Source organism: Parus major, chromosome 1, assembly GCF_001522545.3.
Source record: "Parus major isolate Abel chromosome 1, Parus_major1.1, whole genome shotgun sequence".
NCBI lineage: Eukaryota > Metazoa > Chordata > Aves > Passeriformes > Paridae > Parus > Parus major.
In genome coordinates, this window is record NC_031768.1 from 73529971 (window position 1) to 73551648 (window position 21678).

The 21678-nt window shown below is 38.0% G+C and overlaps 1 protein-coding gene across 11 annotated transcripts in view; it reads right to left on the reverse strand.

Moving 5' to 3' along the window:
- The window catches only part of GRIA4 (glutamate ionotropic receptor AMPA type subunit 4), a 216440-nt gene that overhangs the window by 140031 nt on the left and 54731 nt on the right, over positions 1-21678 (reverse strand). For all 11 annotated transcript variants that reach the window (XM_015621207.2, XM_015621218.1, XM_019006143.1 and 8 more), the window contains exon 3: positions 5444-5683. In XM_015621207.2, coding sequence (XP_015476693.1) covers positions 5444-5683 — 240 coding nt within the window. The remainder of the gene's footprint in view (positions 1-5443; positions 5684-21678) is intronic.

Sequence of the window (21678 nt, forward strand, 5' to 3'; positions counted from 1 at the left end):
AGAAAAATCAAGACAAGTACATAAATAATCCTGAGGGGACATAAGAGATCATCTGAGGAGGATATAGCAAAGCCTATCACCACTTCAGATACTCACTAACCTCTTCATAACCTCTGAAGCTGAAACAATCCTACCCTAGTGGTAAGAACCTCATCTGCTTATTCCAATCTGATTGAAACATTTTTTCCTAGTAACACTTTAAATCAATATACATAATTCTATCTTGGCTACAGCTCACCAGGTACAAAAAATTGATCTTTACTCCTTAACAGTCCTACAATTAAAAAAAAATAAAATAAAATCTCCATTTGTAAAGTTTTTTCTCATCGGTCATGTCCTTTTTTTTTTTTTTTTTAAAAAAAAGATTCTTTCTCTTCTGTGGTCCCTTCAAATTTATATCTGTATGTGGTGGTCAGTGATCACAGTGCCAGCAATGGATCCTTGTGCTACATTTATACTGAAGGCCCTTGTTACAGCTGAAAACAGTATCTGGTGCTTTAAAGGGCAAGGCAAATTTTTTTTTAAAATTTTTGATGTTTTCTTTCGCAGTGGAAATCTCAGCACAGAAGCATGGCCAGCCATGGCTGAGAGCAATATTCAGCTTTCACGTCTCACATACAACATTCTTTTTCAACACTTCAAAATAACCTCTACTTTATTGGACACAGCATGGTTTTCTGTACTTACATTATACTTGTGGCTCACCACAGCTCCTGAAATATATCCCATTATATCCAGGTATTAATTCTGAGACAGTTACTCTGCACTTTGTATCTGTGATTCTTCCCTACTGTGTTTAGCCTTTATACCACCTTATCACATTTCACCTTCTTGAACTATCTATTTGGCAGATCACTTTGAACCCTGAACCCTTTTTGTACCACTCATACCTTGGCCAGGCTCACTAACCCAACAAAGCCTCTTTTCCTCTGTGCTGTCATGCAAATTCAAAGATAAATCCCTTGCATCTCACCTGCTCTTACTTCTAAAATATGTTATTATCAAAAACTTTGGGGTTATGGTTTCTACTTTTCAAACTGCTATGCTATAGCTGAACCTCTATTTTCTAGAGGCAGTATCACTGGAGGTACTAATCATGGACACACCAAACCTAATGGTTACTGCTGAGCCAGATGCTCTGCCAAAGCTGGAAATTAGATTAGCTTGATAAACTGATTGTAAATAAAATCCTTAATCTCCCTCAAAATAAGAGGGAAGGCTTTAAATTTCCTGTACCATTATTTGCTTTCTCCAGACATCTTCTCTTCTCTTCTGGGAATCACTTATCCTCCACAAGTTCTTAAAGACAAAAGCCTAGAGATTGCTACTCTGTGTACTGTGAGATTAACAGGTCGCCAGGATTTATACAAACCTTCTTCCAGGTTTAGAGTGTCATAGAACAGTTTCAACTTTAAAGGAGTTGCTATCCAGAAATGTGGGAAAATCAAATTTACCTTGTGCACAGTGAGCTAATTTTCCTCATCTGCAGCCATGACTGTGTTGGCTTTATGAACATGTAATTAAAAGGAGTGGAGGGAAAGCAAAGAGCGTTAACAAGGTACATAAGCAGGCTCACACATGATGTCTAATTTCTATAGAATATAACTCTTTTACAGTCCTTGCCTCTGGTGAACCAACTGCTAGGCCAGCTGCTAGCTCTACCCTTAGTGCTCCCCACTTTAGTCACAGTCAGGGACTGAAAATGCTTGCTGGGAAAATTCAGCTTGCAGCTGAATTCAAATGGATAGTGACATTTTGTGAAAGCAGTTTCCAGCTTGCTGGCTGCCGCCCTCCCTGGTGTCTCATGTCCCCATGCTGCTTTACAGCCCCTCTGAGACTCTCCATCCTGGGACCCCTCAGCTCTGGGTAATCCCTGCAGTTTAATGAGCAATTTCAGCCATTCCAGTTCTCAATAAGGCTGCACACAGTGTGGAAAACTAACAGTGACCTCTTGTAGGCTCAATTCTTGCTCTGCTCAAGTCTATATTGGATCTTGGCACTGCTAGGTGAATGGTTGGACTTAAGGGTCTTTTTCAACCTAAATTATTCTATGACTTTATTCTTAAAGAGCTTCTCACATGTCACATAAACTCCTCCAGCCCTCTTCTGTGGTTTCAGGATCCAAATTTTTCTTTCTGGTGTCAGAAAATGCCATCACCAACTAGTGAAATCACACTACAGGCATACTTGTGCTAGGTCAAAAATCCCATGGATTTACAGATACACAGATCCACTTGATTATATGCCTCTTTTAAAATTAAATACCTCTCAGTCACAATAAAATAACATATATAAACTGAACGTTCTTCTGCTCTACTAATTTGTTTTTTTTCATTTAATTCCCTTTAGAGATGACATCAAATATTACCTGAGCTCTTTTTCCCTGCTGGACTTCCATTTCCTCTGGATAGAGGCACAGGTTTTGCTTCAGCCCTTTCCTACTATGCTTTGCATAACTCAGATAAATGTTCTTTAGCCTGCTTTTTCCCTCTGTCTGTGCTTCCGGCACTTTGCTGTTAATATTAATTGTATTAAGCATCAGGTCATAATTAAACCTTTTTAAACCTGGAAGGAGGATAAGAGAAAGAGGAATGTATTGAAACAAAAGGACCCTTCAGGCTTTAGCCTTCTGTGTCACTCTTTACTTGCTCCCTTTCCCCTGTTAAATAATGAGCTGAATTTTCCTTCATTTTTTCTCTTAGGTCTAATGCCCCTTGCAAAACCTGCTCTCCATTTCCATAATGTCCCCTGCTAGATCCAATTAATTTTTTACTTTTGCCATTCTTCCTAGTATCTTCATTTTGTCACAGGACAGTGATTTTCCAGACTGTGAGTTTGGCAGAACATCAGAAAGGGAGATTTAACATAACAGCTGAAGCCACCACCTCACGAGAGTTTGTGCAGCCCAAGACTGATACGGGGTGTAACCCCAAGTGTGCTATGTGCGAATGACTTAAAGAGATGCAACAAAAGTAAATTCCTGCCCTAAACTGAAATGCTAAGATAGGTGGCTCCAGCATTAAAGACTGGGGTTCTGCAGGGAGCTCAGGGGCTGTCAAAGAGATGAATGGAATGATATAACAGAGAAACCTACCTTGATAATAGGATTTAATTGTTTAACAGAGAAACCTACCTTGATAATAGGATTTAATTGTTTAACCCCCAAGAGTGAGCAGCAACTGAGTCACATGTAACAGAACCAAGCAGGACAGAAAGGCTCTAGAGCAGGTCTGAAAACAACATTCATTTGTCCACCACTGCTGCTGAAGGTTTGCCTAAGTGTATTTTGTCATTCTACTTTTTGTGAAGGTCTTCTGCCTTTTACGATACTGACAGCAGCTAAATACTGCCTTCTTCACCGACAGCTACTGTGTCAGGCTGGAATTCAGGCTTATTGCTAACCTTCCCCCATAAGAGCTTATTCATAGCTTCCCACTTAAGCTGAAAAGATCAACTTGCAAGCCCAGTATCAAATTGCTGAGGGGGTTCACCTTCTTTCAGTTTGCTTTGATGGAGCTGCTCAGAGAAACAGGGAGACATCTGGCATGTAAAGGAAGGATCTCTGACAAAAATATGGACAAGGGTAATTTCTGGCCTCCCAGACAGATATTCTTTGATTCAACATAATTTATTTCTTTTTCTTTTTTTCAGTTACTTTGATACTAAGGAGATGCTTTTTTTTTAAAGTGTATCTCAGATCCACATTGAAATTTTGTCTTGTTCAAAGATGGTGAAAATTTACTCAACAATTATGTGTCTTTACTGTACTCTTAATACCAAAAGATACATTAAATCTTATTTTCTCCTGGATGAAACTGCATCATGAGACCTATTCAGAATTTGAGAGTCTACCCAATGTAGCATCCCCTGAATCCAAGCTGGAAAATGTCACGTTTTTATCAAAGACGTGTTGATGAGTCCAGAGTGGCTGAGTTCAGTGCCATAAGAATTAATTATTAACCATGCTGTTATGGACTGTTCTGAAACTGTCCTTGGTGTGATATCACCTGCTTAAAAATGATGTCTCAATCTAATTAAGTGTGTGAATTTAGGTGAGAAGAGTAACTGCAGGCTGTGCACTTCTTTGCTTAACAATCTGCTGAACTTGTAAGACCACATCTGTAATTATGTGCTTGTTTTCTTGGTACCCATAACTACATTTTGAGTAGAAATACCTTAAAATTCTGCTATGTTTTTCTCTTTCCAGTTACCTAATACATTGTAGAATGCTTCCCAGAACTTCCTTTATGGGTCCAGCAAGCATTACAAGAAATATTTAGTTAAAAACAACAAACAAAAAGATATGAAACAATATAAACTCTTTCATTTTCCTCCATTATTGAGATTCAAATTTGGGTGTTTAGGCAGTATATCAAGGTAAAAACTCACTAAAATGTAGTGCTTGTATATATGAGAAAAATAACATATATCCATAATCAAATAATTAAACAGATTTAGTTAAGTCTGTGTAATTCCCTATTTCTTCTGCAGAGCAATTATACTGGAATAAATCCACTTTAATTCTGGAATAGACTGTCCACATGGGGAAGTATATTGAAACAGCTGTAGTAAAATAATTATTTGACTACAGCTATGCTGTTTGCTTCCCCCCTGAAAGCAAGTTACCAACACAAAAATCTTGCCTCTTTTGCAGAAGCTCAGCTCTGTTGGCTCAGTCCTATTCCACAAACAAAGACTTTACCAGCAGAATGAACACACAACTCGGGGAACAGCTTTTACCTCTCAATTCCTCACTGAGTGGTGACACGCAGTGATGCACTTACAGTTTCTTACCACTTAAACAGTTCTGAGATGCATTGGGATGTGGAATGGAGACTGTGGACAGAAAATGCACCCTTTTCTGTAATTAGTTTTATATTTTGTAAAAGTGTAGTCCATCACTTGGAGTAACTCCAGCTGAAAGAAGATGGGCTGACCTGTGGACACCTGGCAGGCATTGCCTCTGACCTCTACTACTCTGGCACAGCCTGAGGGCAGAGCCTTTCTCTGCTTTCACCTTCCAAAGCCTGCAAGTCCCACAGGCTCACTCTCATTTCAGCTTGCACCAGGGCAGATGCAGAGAAGTGGTGCTCTTCTCTCCTTCTCTGTACTGCTGTCACTTAAAAAGTGAACTGAAGAGAGACTACAGCTGTGACATTCTGCTTATTGAACTGTGTTTATGTTTCACTACCGTTAGTTTAAAGATTTTAGTATTCTAGACTTAAAGCAGAGGCTTTGGCTGGTCGATTATGCTATGTGAATCCAATACCCAATTTTTGCAGACTAAGGAGTTCTTCCTTCAGCCACACAGCTACTCAGAGGTATTTCACCTCAAAGGCCCTCTAAAATTTGGCTCCCCCAGCTCTCAATGGGACACAAAAGTTCACAGCTCTTGTGGAAGTCGTTGGGACGATGAAGATAAGAAAGCTGGGTCAGAGCTTACCTCGATCTGTGTCATAGAGGAAAACAAAGCGGTTCCATTCATAATGATCCAGCAGGCTCAGGAGGGCTCCCCGCAGGGACGGCCGCAGCTGCAGCACAAACTGACTCTCACCCTCCGTGGGGAAACTTGGCGTGATGAGGGAGATGTGCAAGGCGCTGCAGAATGAGGTCAAGGTATGTACTGATCTCTTATCATATAGTCCAAAAATGGCAAAAACTCCTCTAGAATACTGGGAGCAAACTGAAACAAACAAACAAACAAAGAGAGTTTAAGTAGTGACAAAATCTGTAAACATGTACTTACACGTTCCAACATCCCCAAATTTTTAATGTAAATATTAGCAATTCTTATGTTATCTACAGTTACATTATCTACAGTTACATTCAATTTTCACATCTGTTTTATTCTGGAAACCAATATATAAAGATCTGAATAGCATTTCGTGACTTTCTGATCCTATTTATAGAACACTAAAGTATCTAAGTAGTTTTGCTCCAAAATAAAATGTAAAATAAATAACGCGTTTTTGCATACCAGTGAAAAAAATCAACACATACTGTTTTAGCCATAGCTCTGCATAGTATCAGGCATTGAGCATTTCCACTACCTTGAACTGAAAAATGTTCACATTCTAAAATGTGAAAATTATCAAAAAAATGTTACTGACCTTGTAAGTGAAATTTGGACATTTTGAACTGTAGCAATGTAGAACCTTTGCTCCCTTTTAAGCAGGAAGCCCTTGTGGTACATTAAAATACTTCTAGAGACATTGAGTAAAAACCTATTTCATGAATAATCTCCCTGACTTTAAGAGGGCAGTTTAAGTAAAATGTAGTAAGTCAATGTGATCTGACTTTTGCCCCAACCCTTTTGTTTCTACTCTCTGCTAATCGAAAACCAGAAAACAAATGACCTGAATATATTTTCTGAGTTTTGATTTGCTCTTGGACTAATTTATGACATAGGGAAAGACTTCTCTTGATTTCATCAGACTGGGTAAGGACTTTGCTGATCTCTACACATAAAGGCAGGCATATGGGTATTTTCTTGAGTAACTATTGCATTTCTATCAATTCATAAAGGGTCTAGCGAAAAACATCCCATTTTTTTTACGCACAAACCAAGTTATTAGAAATCGTGATCATTAATAGAGCTACCTCTCCCAGAATCACAGAAATTGGAGAAAGGAACAGTCAGTTAGAGGATCATCATATTTCCTATGGTTTCCTCTCAGTATTTCCTATGCTCTCCTGCTCCAGATCCTCTCTTCTCACAGTCCGTTCTTACATGTTGCCTAAACATGGGAAGATTTAAACCACCCTCCCACTAGCCTGGAATTCAGAGTCTTCTGCATGTGTAGCACACTCAGGGTACAATGTACACCCTTAGCAATTTCAAATCATTTCAGCTTTAATTTTTTTTCATATTACATTTACTGCATAAAGAGCTGAAAATACAAACTGTGCATTTTTCTCCTAAGACTCGGGTGATTTACCCAGTTCTTATGCCAGAACTAGAGTAAGTAGCTTGAGGGCACTTTTGTGATTTTATAGTCTCCTCCACTGTTATGGCTCTCATCCTAATGATTTTTATAGCCAGATTTTATATCAATAAAGCTTTTTCAAAAGCTTTCTTCCTTTCTTCTTTCTTGAACCTAAGTTCACCTGCAATATACACATCTCTTATAAACCCTCATAATATTTTATATGCTGTACCACACAAAACAGATTCCCACAGACCCCTCAAATGATTGGCTTGTCATTCCACTAATCATCACAGGGAACTTTGCTCTCTGCTTTCCCAGCTCCATCCCATCTTGCTTGAACACAGATGACCAACATGTTGAGACTTTCAATTAAAGGTTTCCTGCTATTTTTTACATTTTTTCACCATCTCAACCACAAAATATTTTTTCTTACATATCCTAAGATGATACTGTATTTTTTTCTAAAATCTGAACCTCAGTGATGGCTGATGATCATGCTGGAATGAAAAGTCTGCTCCTTCTTCCTCCTGGGCCATTTGCAAATAATGAGTTTCTGCTTATAGCAGAGTATTTTCATTAGTGGCTATAATTTGTTTTCCATCATGCCACACAAATTTTTGCACTCTTTTAAAATTATTTACTTCTATGCTTACAGTCTTTGCCTGCTCTACTCAATTTACCTGCCTCTCCAGGAAATTCTATCATGGTACTCTGACTTTTTATCTCTGTGTCTACGGTCAAATTAGACACTTATAATCTTTCTCCTGTAAATGTGCTTCTCCAGCCTGGTACCTCCTCTTCTACCAAAATTTGTTGCCATCTTTTCCACAGTTTCATGCTTGCCTTTTGTCTCTGCATTTCCATAAATCACTTCTCTTAAGTGATTTTATTACATTCTCTTGGCAACTGGAAGATAGAGATCAATGCTATAATGTCTACCTTAGCAACTCCTGGTGGCATTTTATGCCATTTTCAGTCTATATCCGTATTTTAAAGCTTTACATCAAAACCAGTTCTGTAACTTCACTGATCAGATATATCACGACTTATTTAACAGCTCTAGTAAGAGGTGCTTGCTACTGCATCTGCCCTTCAGTAAACCACTTCTTGAAGAACCAGGGAAGAAAGATGTGACTTCTCTGTTCCCATTAGTCATCACACCTCTTTTAAGATCAACATTCTCCTTGAGTGAACATCAATGTGAAATATCTATTAGTTTGAAATCTTTAACCAGATTTTCCCACTTTTCAGTCCCATCGTCAATATAGAACAGCTTCAATTATTTTCCTATTTTCTGTGTTTTTATTTAAATATGTAAATGACCTTCAGCTGTTGTATTAATGTCCTTTTAAAGTTTAAAAGTTTAAAATATTTCAGTGGAAGCCCTAACTTAGGCTTTCATTTCTGCAGCAAATGTCCTTTATATCTCCTCTTTTTAAAACACAATCTTTCTTATTAGTAATCCTTTTTAAACACTTGTTTCTTGTATCTTCCTTCTATAATCATTCATTCAGTCACATCCTGTACGTTACTTTCCCCTGCAAAGGGATTTCTCCGTGATTTACAAGTATTTCTGTGAGGATATGGCAGGCCTTCTCTATTTTTAAACACAGTTCAATTAACTCTGACAACTGAAATAATTCAACACAAACCTCATGTAAGTGGTAGTTACCTAATATGTTTGTTGTTTAGACAAATCCTTCCTAAGGCTCCTTGTTGTTGTACTTTGCAGTTTTACAGGGGCACAGAGTATTTTTTGTAACACATGGTCCTTACAGTAGGAATCCACGTGATGAAAAATTCAAGAAATCAATGGCAACCTGTGAAATTGTACACTTAGTGGACTTAAAACTCAAATTAATTCTCAGGATGGAGAAAAAAGTCAAACTTGAAATTTCATTAAATAACATAATATGACCCTGAAGTACTTATAACTTAGAGTAACAGAATAATAATTCTTCATGTTCAAAGCAAACTATCCTTGCCCCAGTCTAAATCCAAATGTGATAAAACGTTATCTGAATACCATTAAAGTTATAAACTAGCTGATCCAAGAAAACTTGTGCTATTGTAATTGAGATCAAGACTGGGAAATAACTGGAGAGTACCTTCTTTTCTCCTTGATAAGAAAAAATGCTAAGATGAGGGTTATGAGACTTTTTTCTTACTCAGTACAAAACCCACAGAGAAGAAAAATGCCTGTGACACTATGGAGATGATGCTTGAACATATGCAGAGATGCTGCAACATTCCTGAATCAATTTTACACTAATCAGCAGCGACCACAAAATCAGAAAAGCCGTGAGGATTTGCATTCCAGCTCACTACCATTTTCAGAAAATGCCTCCCAGCAAACATGACTACCTGAATTTTCCAATTCCTTTTCCATTTCTCTTACACTTCTAAAGACATCTTACTTATTAAAAATGCACTAAATTATGCTTGGTAAAACAGTTGCATACTAGCATTCTAAGAAAATTTTGTATTTTTTCCCTCATAAATACAAAGCAGTGACAAATTCACTTTTATGAGCATACTTCGAAAAATATTGAATAATAATTTTCTTTAAAGCAGATACCACTTTGTAGTTGACAACTTTCTATCCATATTATTATATATAATATAATACTATATAATATATACTATTTTCTTCAGATTTTGGAATGCCATTGGTCTCACCAAAGATGAGATGAATGCAGAGATGAGACTCATAGAATCATAGAATGGGTTGAAAGGGACATTACAGATCATGTAGTTCCAATATCCCCTGTCATGGGCCACTAGATCAGGTTACTCAGAGCCTCATTCCACCTGGTCTTGAACATCTCCAGGGATGGGGAGTCTACAGCCTCTCTGGCAAACTCTTCCAGTGCCTCACCACTGTCACAGTTAAGAATTTCTTCCTAGTATCTAATCTAAACCAACCCTCTTAAAGCTTAAAGCCATTCCCCCTTATCCTGTCACTACATGTCCTTGTAAATAGACTCTCTTCATCTATCTTGTAGGCTCCCTCCAAGTATGAGAAAGCTGCAATCATGTCTCCCTGCAGTCTTCTCCAGGCTGAAACCTGGTTCTCAGTCTGTCTTCACAGGAACAGAGCTCCAGCCCGGGGAACAAGTGTCCCACCTCTGAACTCCACCTCACTCCTCCCTGTGCTGGGACCCCAGAGCTGCTGCAGCCCTGCAGGTGGGGTCTGAGCAGAGCAGAGCAGAGGGGCAGAATCCCCTCCCTGGCCCTGCTGCCCACGCTGCTCTGGATGCAGCCCAGGACACCTTTGGCTTTCTGGGCTCTGAGCACTCATTGTCGAGACATACTGAGCTTCTCATCCACCAACACCTCCAAGGCTTTCCTCCAGGGCTGCTTCTCAATCCTTTCTCCACCCAGCCTGTTCCCCTTGGAACAGACTCCAGAAAAAACATGGCAATGCACCTTAAATGGCCAAGATAGTGTTATTGCAGTAGTTGTAATGTGAATTAGATGTGTTCTCTTCTAGCACATTGTACTACGTGATAGTATAATCACTTTAAAAGAACAGGTGACTCACAGGACCTTCAGTTAAGAAAAGACATCATAAAGCCAAAATGGCAAAAAACTCTGTATGTTGAAGGGTTTACTGAGAAGTAATGTGGTCTTCTTTCTCTGTAAGCAAAATACTTCACAAAGTTGCTGCTATTGCTCTGAAGACAAGTCCCTCACTTAAAACACAAACCTTATTTTGAAAAACAAAAAGCAAAAAATGACAACAACTCCTTATTTCTAAATTATACCCAGATAGATTAAATCCTCTATAAACAATATATTTACAAAGAATAAGTAGTGTACAGGTGGCCTGCCAACAATGTGTTTTGCTCAGCAGCAAACAGGTACCAGGTATAGCAACCATGTATGTAGGAACCTGGAAGACCTGCAGCCTAAGACCGAAGTAACGTGACAGAATCTGCATCAGTTATGACTCACAGACCCTGGGTGTTCCAGGACACAGATTCTGGAATAAGTATTTTGAAATGCTTTTCCCTAAGTTTTCAACTCCTGTGTGGGAAGGCCTGGCACAGTTAGCTATTACAGATATGTTGACAGACACACTGATCTGTCATAAAAACACAAACTATGGAAGCGCCAAAATTAAAAGACTCAAGTTTGCACTGTGGAAGATTTCAGATACGAAGATCATCTTTTATTGCCCCCTGTTCCCTTCCTCCTATGCTTTGTACATCCAAACAGGAATTAGGGATTGTGATCAGTCAATGACAACTTGTGTCTGACTCTCCTTCCTCCTCAGGCTGCTCACCCAATACCCCCAGGAGATACAGTCCTTTGCAAACTTCTACAGCATGGGCCCTTGGCATGGGATTCAGATCTTCAAGAACTGCTGCACTGTAGGCACTCTCCAAGTAATCTTTCAGGAAGAGACTGTTTCAGCATGGGTCCCCTCAAAGGCCACAATTCTTGTCAGAAAATCTGCTCCAGCGTGGGCTCCTCTCTCCACTGGGCCACAGTTCCTGCCAGCAGCTGGCTTCAGTGGGGACTCTGTGGGCTGCAGCTTCATTCAGGTCACTTCCACCTGCTCTGGCATGGATCCTCCACAGGCTGCAGGTGGATCCCTGCATCCTCATGCATCTCCAGGGGCTGCAGGGGCACGGCTGCCTCACCATGGGCCATACCTTGGGCTGTGGGGGAATCTCTGCTCTGGCACCTGGAGCAGCTCCTGCCCCTAATTCGGCACTGACTTGGGGGTCTGCAGGGCTGTTCCTCCCACATGTTCACTCCATTCTCTCAGGGCTCCTATGCAGTGCTTTTTATCCTTTACTAAACACATTATCACTGAGGTACCACAGCATCACCGGCAAGCTCAGTTTTCACCACCAGCACGTCCATTTTGGGGCTGGCTGAAAACTCTGACATAGGAGTGGCCCCTGGCATCTTCTCACAGAATCTGTCCCTGTATTCCCCTTCTCCCAGCAAAAGAAAGGCAGGCACTGATCTCTTCTCTCTGGTGACCAGTGACAGAACCTGACAGGATGCCCTGAAGCTGTGTCAAGGGAGGTTTAGGTTGGGTATTAGAAAAAAGTTCTTCACCCAAAGGGTGGCTGGGGTCTGGAACAGGCTCCTCAGGGAAGTGGTCACTGCACCAGCCTGACAGAGTTCAGGGAGCATTTGAACACTGCTCTCAGACACATGGTGTGATTCTTGAGAATGGTTCTGTGCAGAGCCAGGAGTGGGACTTGATTATCTTTGAGGATCCCTTCCAACTTAGCTTATTCTATGCTCCTTTGATCTGGTAAACTCCAGAGAGCAACAAATCTAAAAGTATATTGAGGGAGTCACATTTCCTTCTGCCACTGTAATAGTACATGAAGATTTTCATCTGAGGTGTGTCTGCAATGCCGTCAGTGATCCATGTCTTCACGGGTCACAGTCATATACACAATTTTGTTCAGCTGCTGTGCACCTGCCAGCACTGATGCAAAAAATACTGTGCAAATTTTCCCAACCTAAGGAACTCCTTCCAAGAGGAACAGCCTACCCATATGGATATGCAAGCTCTACAAGTGAGATGAAGCACAGAAGGGAGAATCATTTAATCTAAATATGAACCTGCCTCCCAAGATCAAGTGATTTATCAACTTATGTCCATGAGAACTCTGACATCAGAGATGAGATTAAGCAGTATTTCTAAAGTAGCTTTGATATTGGTGGTTCCTGTTAAAATGTCCAAAGATCTTTCTGTTCGTTTTGCACAGATCATCCCAACAGTCTCTTTCTCCTCTGTGTTCCCTGATCCACCTCCTCCTGACCACTCCACTGACCACCACCTCCTGGAAGAAGACACAGGGCTTGTCAGAGCTCTGGAACTAAAAGAGAAATTATCTAAATTATCCCTCTGTAGTTTTAAACTATCTTGCACCCAAATCCAGAACAGATTTGAAACACATATGCTCTTCCTCAGTTGTGTTTGAGACTGCTGATTTAATACTGAATTATGCTCTTGCATTAAGAAAAAATTCCCACCACTGAGATGAACTTAATGAGCTGAACTAAATCACTGATATAAGATGACAGACAGGATTATAAAAGAGAAAACAGCATTACATAAAGTGGGTAGATGAAAAACATTATAGATATATTAGGACCAGTTTACTACTATCTTAAAAATTTTCTGGAGTAGAATAGGATACCTCTAAATACAGTTAACCAAAATAGGACAAAAGGGAAACAAGAATTTTTTTACAATTTATATAGTTAATACATAATCCAATGTATAAAAATAATAATCCAACAAACCCTATTCGTGTTCTATTTATAGGCTCTGCACCCTCTAAATCATCATCTACCTTTGTCTTTTGATCACAAGCTTCTTCAAGAAAATCAATTATCTTGCATTTAGGAGGCATATATCACATCTTAGGTAGCAACATATCTGAAGTATTATAACCAGAAATAATATCACAGCATTACTTTCACCAAAACCAGCTTATTACTCTAAAATTTAACACTGTATTAGTCATTGAGGTGAACAAAAAAAGACTACATTAAGATCTTTCTAGCTTTAAAAAACAAAAACCAAAACAAAACAAAACCCAAACAAAACAAAAAACAAAACAAAAAACAATGAATCACATATTACCCTCCTGACTATTTATCCCTCTCAAACACTTGTCCTTCTATAATATGATATTTCATAATGAGAGGTCTGGCACGTTGGGTACCAAATCTCTGAAACTAAATTCATCCCCTGGAGCAAGTCACTTTGCATTCCCATGTCTCAGTTTTCAAGGTTTAAACTGTCTGTTCTATTGAGGACTTGACAGGAAGGTCAGTCTCCTATTAGATATCTGTAAAAAGCTTAGCACAATGGTCCAGCTGCCTCAATGTGGCTTCTGAGTGCTAGCCCAGTGTGTTTGAACCTTATACCCAGTGGGACTGTATCTTGCAGTTCCACAGTAAATTCTGAAACCCTAAAACCACGAAAACCTTTGTCCTGAAAGTCACTGTGTTTGGCTGTATGCATAAGATTAAGCACATACTAAAAAGTGTGCAGGAGTATTTAACTGGAATTCAACAGACAGGTCCACCGAACACAGAAAATTCATTAGTGTTTTTTACTCACAGAAGGTGGTTCCTTCTAGTACTCTCTTCTAAGCAACTTACCAGCTAATTTAAAAATACTTTCCTAAGTACAACGGAAGCCTTGGTTTAACGTGCTAGATCAAATGCTAATTTGGGAAATGCAATTCTGTTTGTTCAGCTGCAGATGTGAGAACATATTGCAAAACAAGATACAAACTTACTACACTTTTTAATTAATTGTTACATTTCCAGAAATCATTTTTGTGAATTGTCTCTAAAAGACAGTTCCTGAAACAATATCGGAAAGGGATAGCGCATTTCTTGCCTATTCCATGGAAAATGGAATTGAATGAGCTTAACTAACATGTACAGTATTTTATTTTTTTAAAATAAATTTAAACTTTTTTATGTAACATTTTGGGTACAACGTCTTATAACAGATCACTAAGCTACAGAAAATTAACTTTAGAAGGTTACTCTGAGAGATGCCCAAAATAAGAGAAGACCATTGAGATCAGGCAAGACTGGCTTGTAGATCCAACTGCTGAACTCTTCTCAATACTTCATAGGGAGCCAAGATTTTCTCTCCACAAATTAATACATTGATTAAAGTTTCCTCCAAGCCTATTGCGAAAGAAGTTGTGAAACAAGCATGTGTGCCTTTGTATGTATAGGGGCACACAGGGAGAGTGAATGAGTCTTTCTCACCTGGTTCTTACCACCCAAAAGTCAAGTGTTTAACTTCTGGAGGCTTTTTTCTGCCTCTAAAATAGAAGAAAGGTACATTCTGAAGACAGATCTTAAAATGGGTGATAAGTTGTGTGTATTGATTTATCCACTAGAGGTACCTTTCTCTCTTTAACTGCAAAACAAAACTACACAATTATGAAAGGCTCGGCACCTACATTTAAATCGATAGATTGTTCACATAATCTCACTTTAGGAAAAATACTTCTGTATTTTTAATTCCCATTCCATCGCTAGATCCAACATGATTTGGATCTGCCCGTCTCTAAGGCCCATCTCTTATGACTGTCACAGGGGCTCCAGGTATTTCCCACACAGAGATCATGTATCTCCATATTACTTAAAAGTGCTCACAACTCTCATTTCTTGATATGAGCTTGGCCATTTACAAATTTCTGTGAGAGAAACTGCTTTAATCTTTAAATAATTTCTATCTGAAAACTTGGGCACCACTAAACTATTTTATTTTCATTAATATATAATTCCACACCATTTAAATCCAATGGAATGGTTTTACAGAACAAGAAAAAAATTTCCACTGGGTTTATTTACATTTCTTTTTCCTCTGTGCCTTGGATAATTTCTTTGATAGAACACCCCTCATGAATTTCACATTTGCTGAACACTAACAAGTCTTTTCTCATTTTTAAAAGCACTTTACAGCTCTGTCCACAATAAATCATCCAGTCTTTGTGCCTTTGTCCTCCAGTCCTGTGCACTCCATGGATCTGGTATTTATAGCTGTCTGGCAATACACATACACGTGCGTATCCCTAACTCTGCCAAAACTTTCTTTTTGAAAGCTGTCCCATAGAGAATCCACATGCAGCATTTACCTTTCATAGTCACATGAATGAGAATCCACATTGGTACAGAAGTTCCTTTTTGGCTGTTTATAAAAGCTGATAAAAATATCAGTAACATGTGAGAGTTCCAAGCTTTTTGGAACTATAGAATTTTTTTAAAAAAGTTAAACATGGTAGGAAGTTCCTATGACACTGGCAGGTTTTCTCAAGGACAAAGTCTCTACAGCCATCTTTGAAATATTTTTTTCTGCTTCTGGATAAAAGCTTAGAGAGGCATAACAGATTGCATGAAAATTAGACTGGACTACAGTTAAAAACTAGTTTAAGGAATCAATTGTAAAATTCTCAGTTGCTTAACTGAGGTGAACATTTCACCTCTGATACTCCTGGTGGTTAGAGATTTTCCTGCAAAATCCTATCACCTTTTCAGATTGCCATCTGAGGGGAAACTCATCCTCATTAAATGAATATCTAGAGCAATCTTGTTTGATAACTTATCTAGATTGCCTGTGTGATTAAACATTTTTTGCTTCTCTTATTAAACATTTTCTCTCTGTCTTGGATTGATTAATTTTTTTACAAGACATATTACTTCTTTCAGTTCATATTTGAATTTCATCCAAACATTTCCTTGTAGACAAAACAAATTTGCAGCTTGTTTTAGCCCCCAAAATCTAATATTTTATAAAACCTGTCCCTGCACTCTACATATCCTATTTTAATGAAACAGAGCAAAGAAAAATATTAATTTTGTTTTAAGAAGTAATCCTTTGATGGCCCAATTCTCTACAATACTAGCTTTTTTTTTTTTTAATTTATCTTGAAAAGAGAAAAAATAGGCATATTTAAAAAGAAGTTTTTCTTTCCAGAAGAAAAAGCTAAAAAAAAAAATCAGTTTTATCAGTTTTAAATAGGGGTGTATCTTATGAAGCATGCAGTTAAGTACATAAAAATAGCTTTTATATATAGCTATGTAATCACAGGTTTTTCTTACACATAAGAAGAACTATTTGCAGTATACAGAAAAAAAATAGCGACAATTTTTTTCTTCATTTTGGAGAAATACACGTTAATTTTGCAGTACTCCTGCCAGCAAAACTGTCATTGACAGGAATTAAGTGAATTTCATTGTGAGGTGAAGCCATACAGTATGGCTCCTAACCCAAATTTTTTGATGAAGGCTTTACCACAATTTTTACCTCAAATACTGTTTTCAATTTGACCGCTGCAGGAAAGACACTGAGTTATTTTTTTCTGGTTTGTAGTTTTATATTTAGAATTAAAGTCTGTCCTTAGGGAGTGATGTAATTTGATCCATCACTAGAACTCTGTTGTTCTTTGGTTGGTGAGTCTGTTTCTCAGCTTCTTATTCATCCACCTTAATCTTCCAGCCAATGCAGGTTGTCCCCTGAAGTGCAATGATCTCTGTCCAGTCCAGGCTTTGGAATGTGTTGGCCCAGGTGGAGGTTCTACTTTCTCTCCTCAGTAACTGATTTTACATCATCAGGAGTTCCCTCACTATCAAATTCAATCACTGCTGACTTTGATTCATGCTATTGTGCAAGGATATAATCTTAAATAAGTTCTCTCACTTTGCTGTTTACTATTTAGAATGAGTGAAGCCATGGATTATTTTTGGCCTCAATAAGATTAACAGACATCCATCACATGATGTTGATTAAATAACATTAAATAAAACACTGCTTCCTTGGCCATTCTTAGATCTGAGCATTTTTAAAGATCCTGAAAACATGGTTTCTAATTTCTGAAAACAATTTTCGTGTTAAGAGGATGTATGTGATGAAAATATTACCTGGGTTGTTTTTTTTTCCCCCAATTTCCCACGGGTTAATAACCACTATTATCTAATTACACATACTAATTACAGTACAAAAAAAAAGCTGGGATTTACATACATACTTTTGAAAATACATATTTATGAAAAAATCTGCTTGTCTTTCCCTTACTTCCTTCATCTTGATGGTAGGAAGCAGAAGTCAAAACCAGTATTACTGTGAGATAAATGGAACGGGCTATTGCATCATGAGATTACATACAACTTGATCAGAGAGACAAAACTTCAGAGGACCTAGAAAAATTCTGCTGTTTCCTTCTGCAGCCTGTTACTTGGTATTGGCTGGACAGCAGTTGTTGACAAAGTGCACAAGGCTCTTCTGAAGCTATTCCCCAAGCAAGGAGGATCTTCTGAGCTGTCATTTCAGGGATGAAGATGTTCACCCATCAAGTGCCAATTGTTCTATTAGTCTACCCACATTTGAGGATGTTTACTTACAGTAGATAAGAGATCCTGTGAGTTTTATTCTGTGATAGTGCAAGCATACTCTGAAGAGTAAATAAATTTTAAAAATAATGTGAAATTTACTTTGCCATGTGCATCTAAAATGTACTTCATTATTATTTGGATTGTTTCTACTTCCACAGGAGGATTGGTAATGATGGCTTTTTCATAACTTAGGTGCTTCCAACAGCTCAGAATTACCTCATAAATTGTATCATCTTTCTGTTTTCACTGCTTCTCCTAGCCTTGATCTATTGAACTGCCTTAATGGTACCTGGAAGGATAGAGAAGTGAAAGCCAAGGAGCTTTAAATTTTCACTCAAACTCCTATTTTAATTTCCAACAGACATGTCAATTAGCTCTTCTGAGTTTTCAAAAAAAAAACAAGCAGTTTTCTGAAAACCAAAATGCTAACACTTAACTTCTTCATATAATTAGGATAAAGAATAAAATATTTTCAAAGAATCAGTAAGATGACTGTAGATACCCTTATTATCCATCACTGGCCTGTTTAGCAAGGATTCTCTGAGATTTCTTTCATCATTCTGTACTTCATACTGCATCCCTCCCTCAAAAATCTTAGGCATTATTACTCTTAACTTCACAAAACCAAAACCATACCAAGAGTTTTTCTCTCCAGAAGTTTGGATCTTAGCCTTTTTGGGTGACTGTATACATCTGGGAATCATGGTTACTTCAGACATCTCATGCTGAACACTCAAACAGTTTGTGTTTTCTGTCCTTGTACTTGGTCCTTTATGTTGCATCATTGTTTCAACCACCTCACTGCACTGAGGTTTTTCCAGCTTCTTGTAGCTTGCCTCTTTTCCCCAGATAATTCAGGATTCATAGCCAAAGAATTTTTTCAGATGTAGACTCTGCCTACTGTGGACATGTCTGATCAAAATGACATTAGGAAATTACTGTCTGTGGGGTAATTCCAAATCTAAAAATCTAAAAAACCCCAAGCTAGTCCCCTACCCTCTGTCCATTTTCTCCCAGTGTGCCTTGCAGTTTCTCCTCTACTCATTTCATGAGGGCTTCTTCTCATGATTATGCCAGTGGAAATCAGCCACAGTAACAAATGGAGATTTTTAAAATCAAATGCTTGGCGTGGATGATTGGAAATGCATGTTCCACTGCCTTCCATTTTTGCCATCTAGCTGTATTTTCTTTCTCTAAAAAACTAATCTTTCAACTTCTTTTATGTATAAAAGACATTTTTCAATAGCTATAGGTCTCACATAATAACTAAAGTAATGAGAAGAAAGAATTACTTTTCTAAAAATAAAATACAGATGAACCATTTGATTAAGGTTATTTACAGTGAAAGCCATTTCCCTTCTAAATGGAAGAACAGCCTGATCAGATCCGAGTGCAAAATATATTCTGGCCTTGCCCTGTGTTAAATGACTTCAAGCTCCAGCTGTTGGATATTAAAGGCTGTTTTCAGTGTCAAATGCCATGAATGGGGTATGCTTTCTAAATAATTCTTTTCAGCTAAAACAAGACTTAAGGAAAAAAGTTTAATATGTGCCTAAGCATACCTGTCTACCTATGTTCTCTGTTTCTGTGGGTCACAAACTTTTCTGTTCTGTACAGCTGCTTGTTTTAAACACATAAATCTCTACCACCAAAAGAGAGATGTTAGCTTAGATGTCTCTAAAAGAAGTATGCAGATAAGCCTAACAAAGTACATCACTTTGTGTCTAACATACTTGTCTTACATATTTCTCCATGTTCTGTTTAACAAGGAGAGTTTACTTCATTTTAATTCTGGGGCAAGAGATACTTATGGAAATAGATGTGCTATTGTCTGAGGACCTAGCAGTCGATGAGAGGAGAATGTTTATGCTGTCTCATAAAGCATTGTTACCACACACAAAACAATTTTTCACGTGAAATAATTAAGTTCTACATTAAATAATTAACTTCTGTTACGAAAGAACATCTCTTTTGTAACTCTGTACTAACACTAAACAAAATGGTGTCTTTACCCAAAACCAAAGCTCTTAACGGCTTCCAAACTATAAGCAGACCATAGAATAAAGGTTCTGAATGCTTGGCATGACCCATCTCCCCTTGACTCAAGTAGCCATTCTGAAACCCAACACCACCTTTCACAGGCAGAAATTGCTTAGCATACCTTGTATTGTCCTCTAAGAGCAAAACTGATAACTTGCATTAAAATCTACTGATGTTACTAAATTTAATTATTACACTTTTGACTATAGTAACACCAGAATCTTTCTTGCAACCACACAAAAAGAAGTCAATACAACCTACTGACTTAAAATCATAAACCCAAAGAAATCAAACTGCTTCTCAAAAACCATCTCCCCATTGCTCTCCTTAGGCACACTGTGATGCAGATATTTCAGTTCCCATCCTGCTTGTGGCACAACAATCAAAAATGCTGTTTCCATCTCTCTCTTCCTATGGCATTGTCAGGTTTTGAGATTATAAATGAGAACAATAGTCTGTAAAGCACAACAAAAAGATGGCAAAATATATTCTAAACCATTTAAGAGAGGGCATTACTGGTCCCAGCCTAAAGCAGCTGGCAATATTTAGTTTTATGCACCAATTCACATCTTTCTACATGCAATGAATTTTCTTAATTTCACAAAAAATACACCTTCTGAAGGTAGAGCTCATGACTTTTTTAGTTGGAAAATGCTTAACAAAAAAAACCACAAAAAACCCCCCCAAAAAACAGTGTCAAAAATGTTTTCAGTTCTCTCCATTTCTTCCTGGGTTTTCAGCTAATTCTGTCTTCTCTGTGCCTGGTTTCCAGGCACCATCTTAATTATTTCCACAATTTAACTAATTTAAAACAGGAGCATGAGCCCTCTCATTTTGTTCTCTCATAACTTCAGCAGGAATGGGTCTTCATCCATAAGGCATTTTGAAATGGCCTATCTATAATTTGGATTTCTACAGAGCTGGCAAATGTTCTGGTGATAGTTTTAGGACAGAAGACAGATAAGAAGGGAGCTGAGATTGTCTGGCTGGCATCCTGTTATCTCTGTGAGTGGACCAAAGGAGAGATTTCTGTGGGGCCTGGAGGAAAAGGAGGCACATTGTCAAACAGGCTTTGCCCTTAAATTTATTTTTTTTTTATCATGTTAATCACAAGAGATTTAAAATATGTAAACTTCTTTTGCTGTTGCAACAGCAGCCTTCTCAATTGCATCCTATGATTTTTCTATTTTCTATTTTTTCTATTTATTTTTGGATTTTAGGCTGACCAAAGTAGAGTCCATCACTTCACTGAACTGTTTGGTCAACAAAACGAGCAATAGAATACCTTCTTTTGTACATGAAAGCAGACCACTGAAATTTATTAAAATATTTAACAGCTTGATATGCAAGAACATGCCTTTGTTGATGTATTGAAATTAATTTGCTGTAAAGACTGTTTTAAGAATAATAAAATACTGTATATATCACCTTAGGCATTATGTAACGCAAGTAGCTCCTATACTGGCATTTTCAGGAATAAGCAAAAGTAGTTCAGCACAGCTCACAGCTGTGATCAGTGGAGTAAAGCTCAGGGTCTAGGGGCTGCTAGCTCTGATACTCTACTAAAAAGGCAGCTGTACTTTACTACTGGTCCATTGGGCCTGATGCTAATAATTTTTAAATGGCCTGTTAGTTACAGCAGTGGCCTCAAGCTACCTCTTATTTCAAATCCTATTAACATTTGTGTATCTTTAAACTACTTTATTGTCTTAATTAGCATATATTCATTCATAATTCCCAGTCAATCTGTTGCTATATACAGGAAAGAGAAATGAGAAAAAAAATATTAACAGTGGCCGAAGAG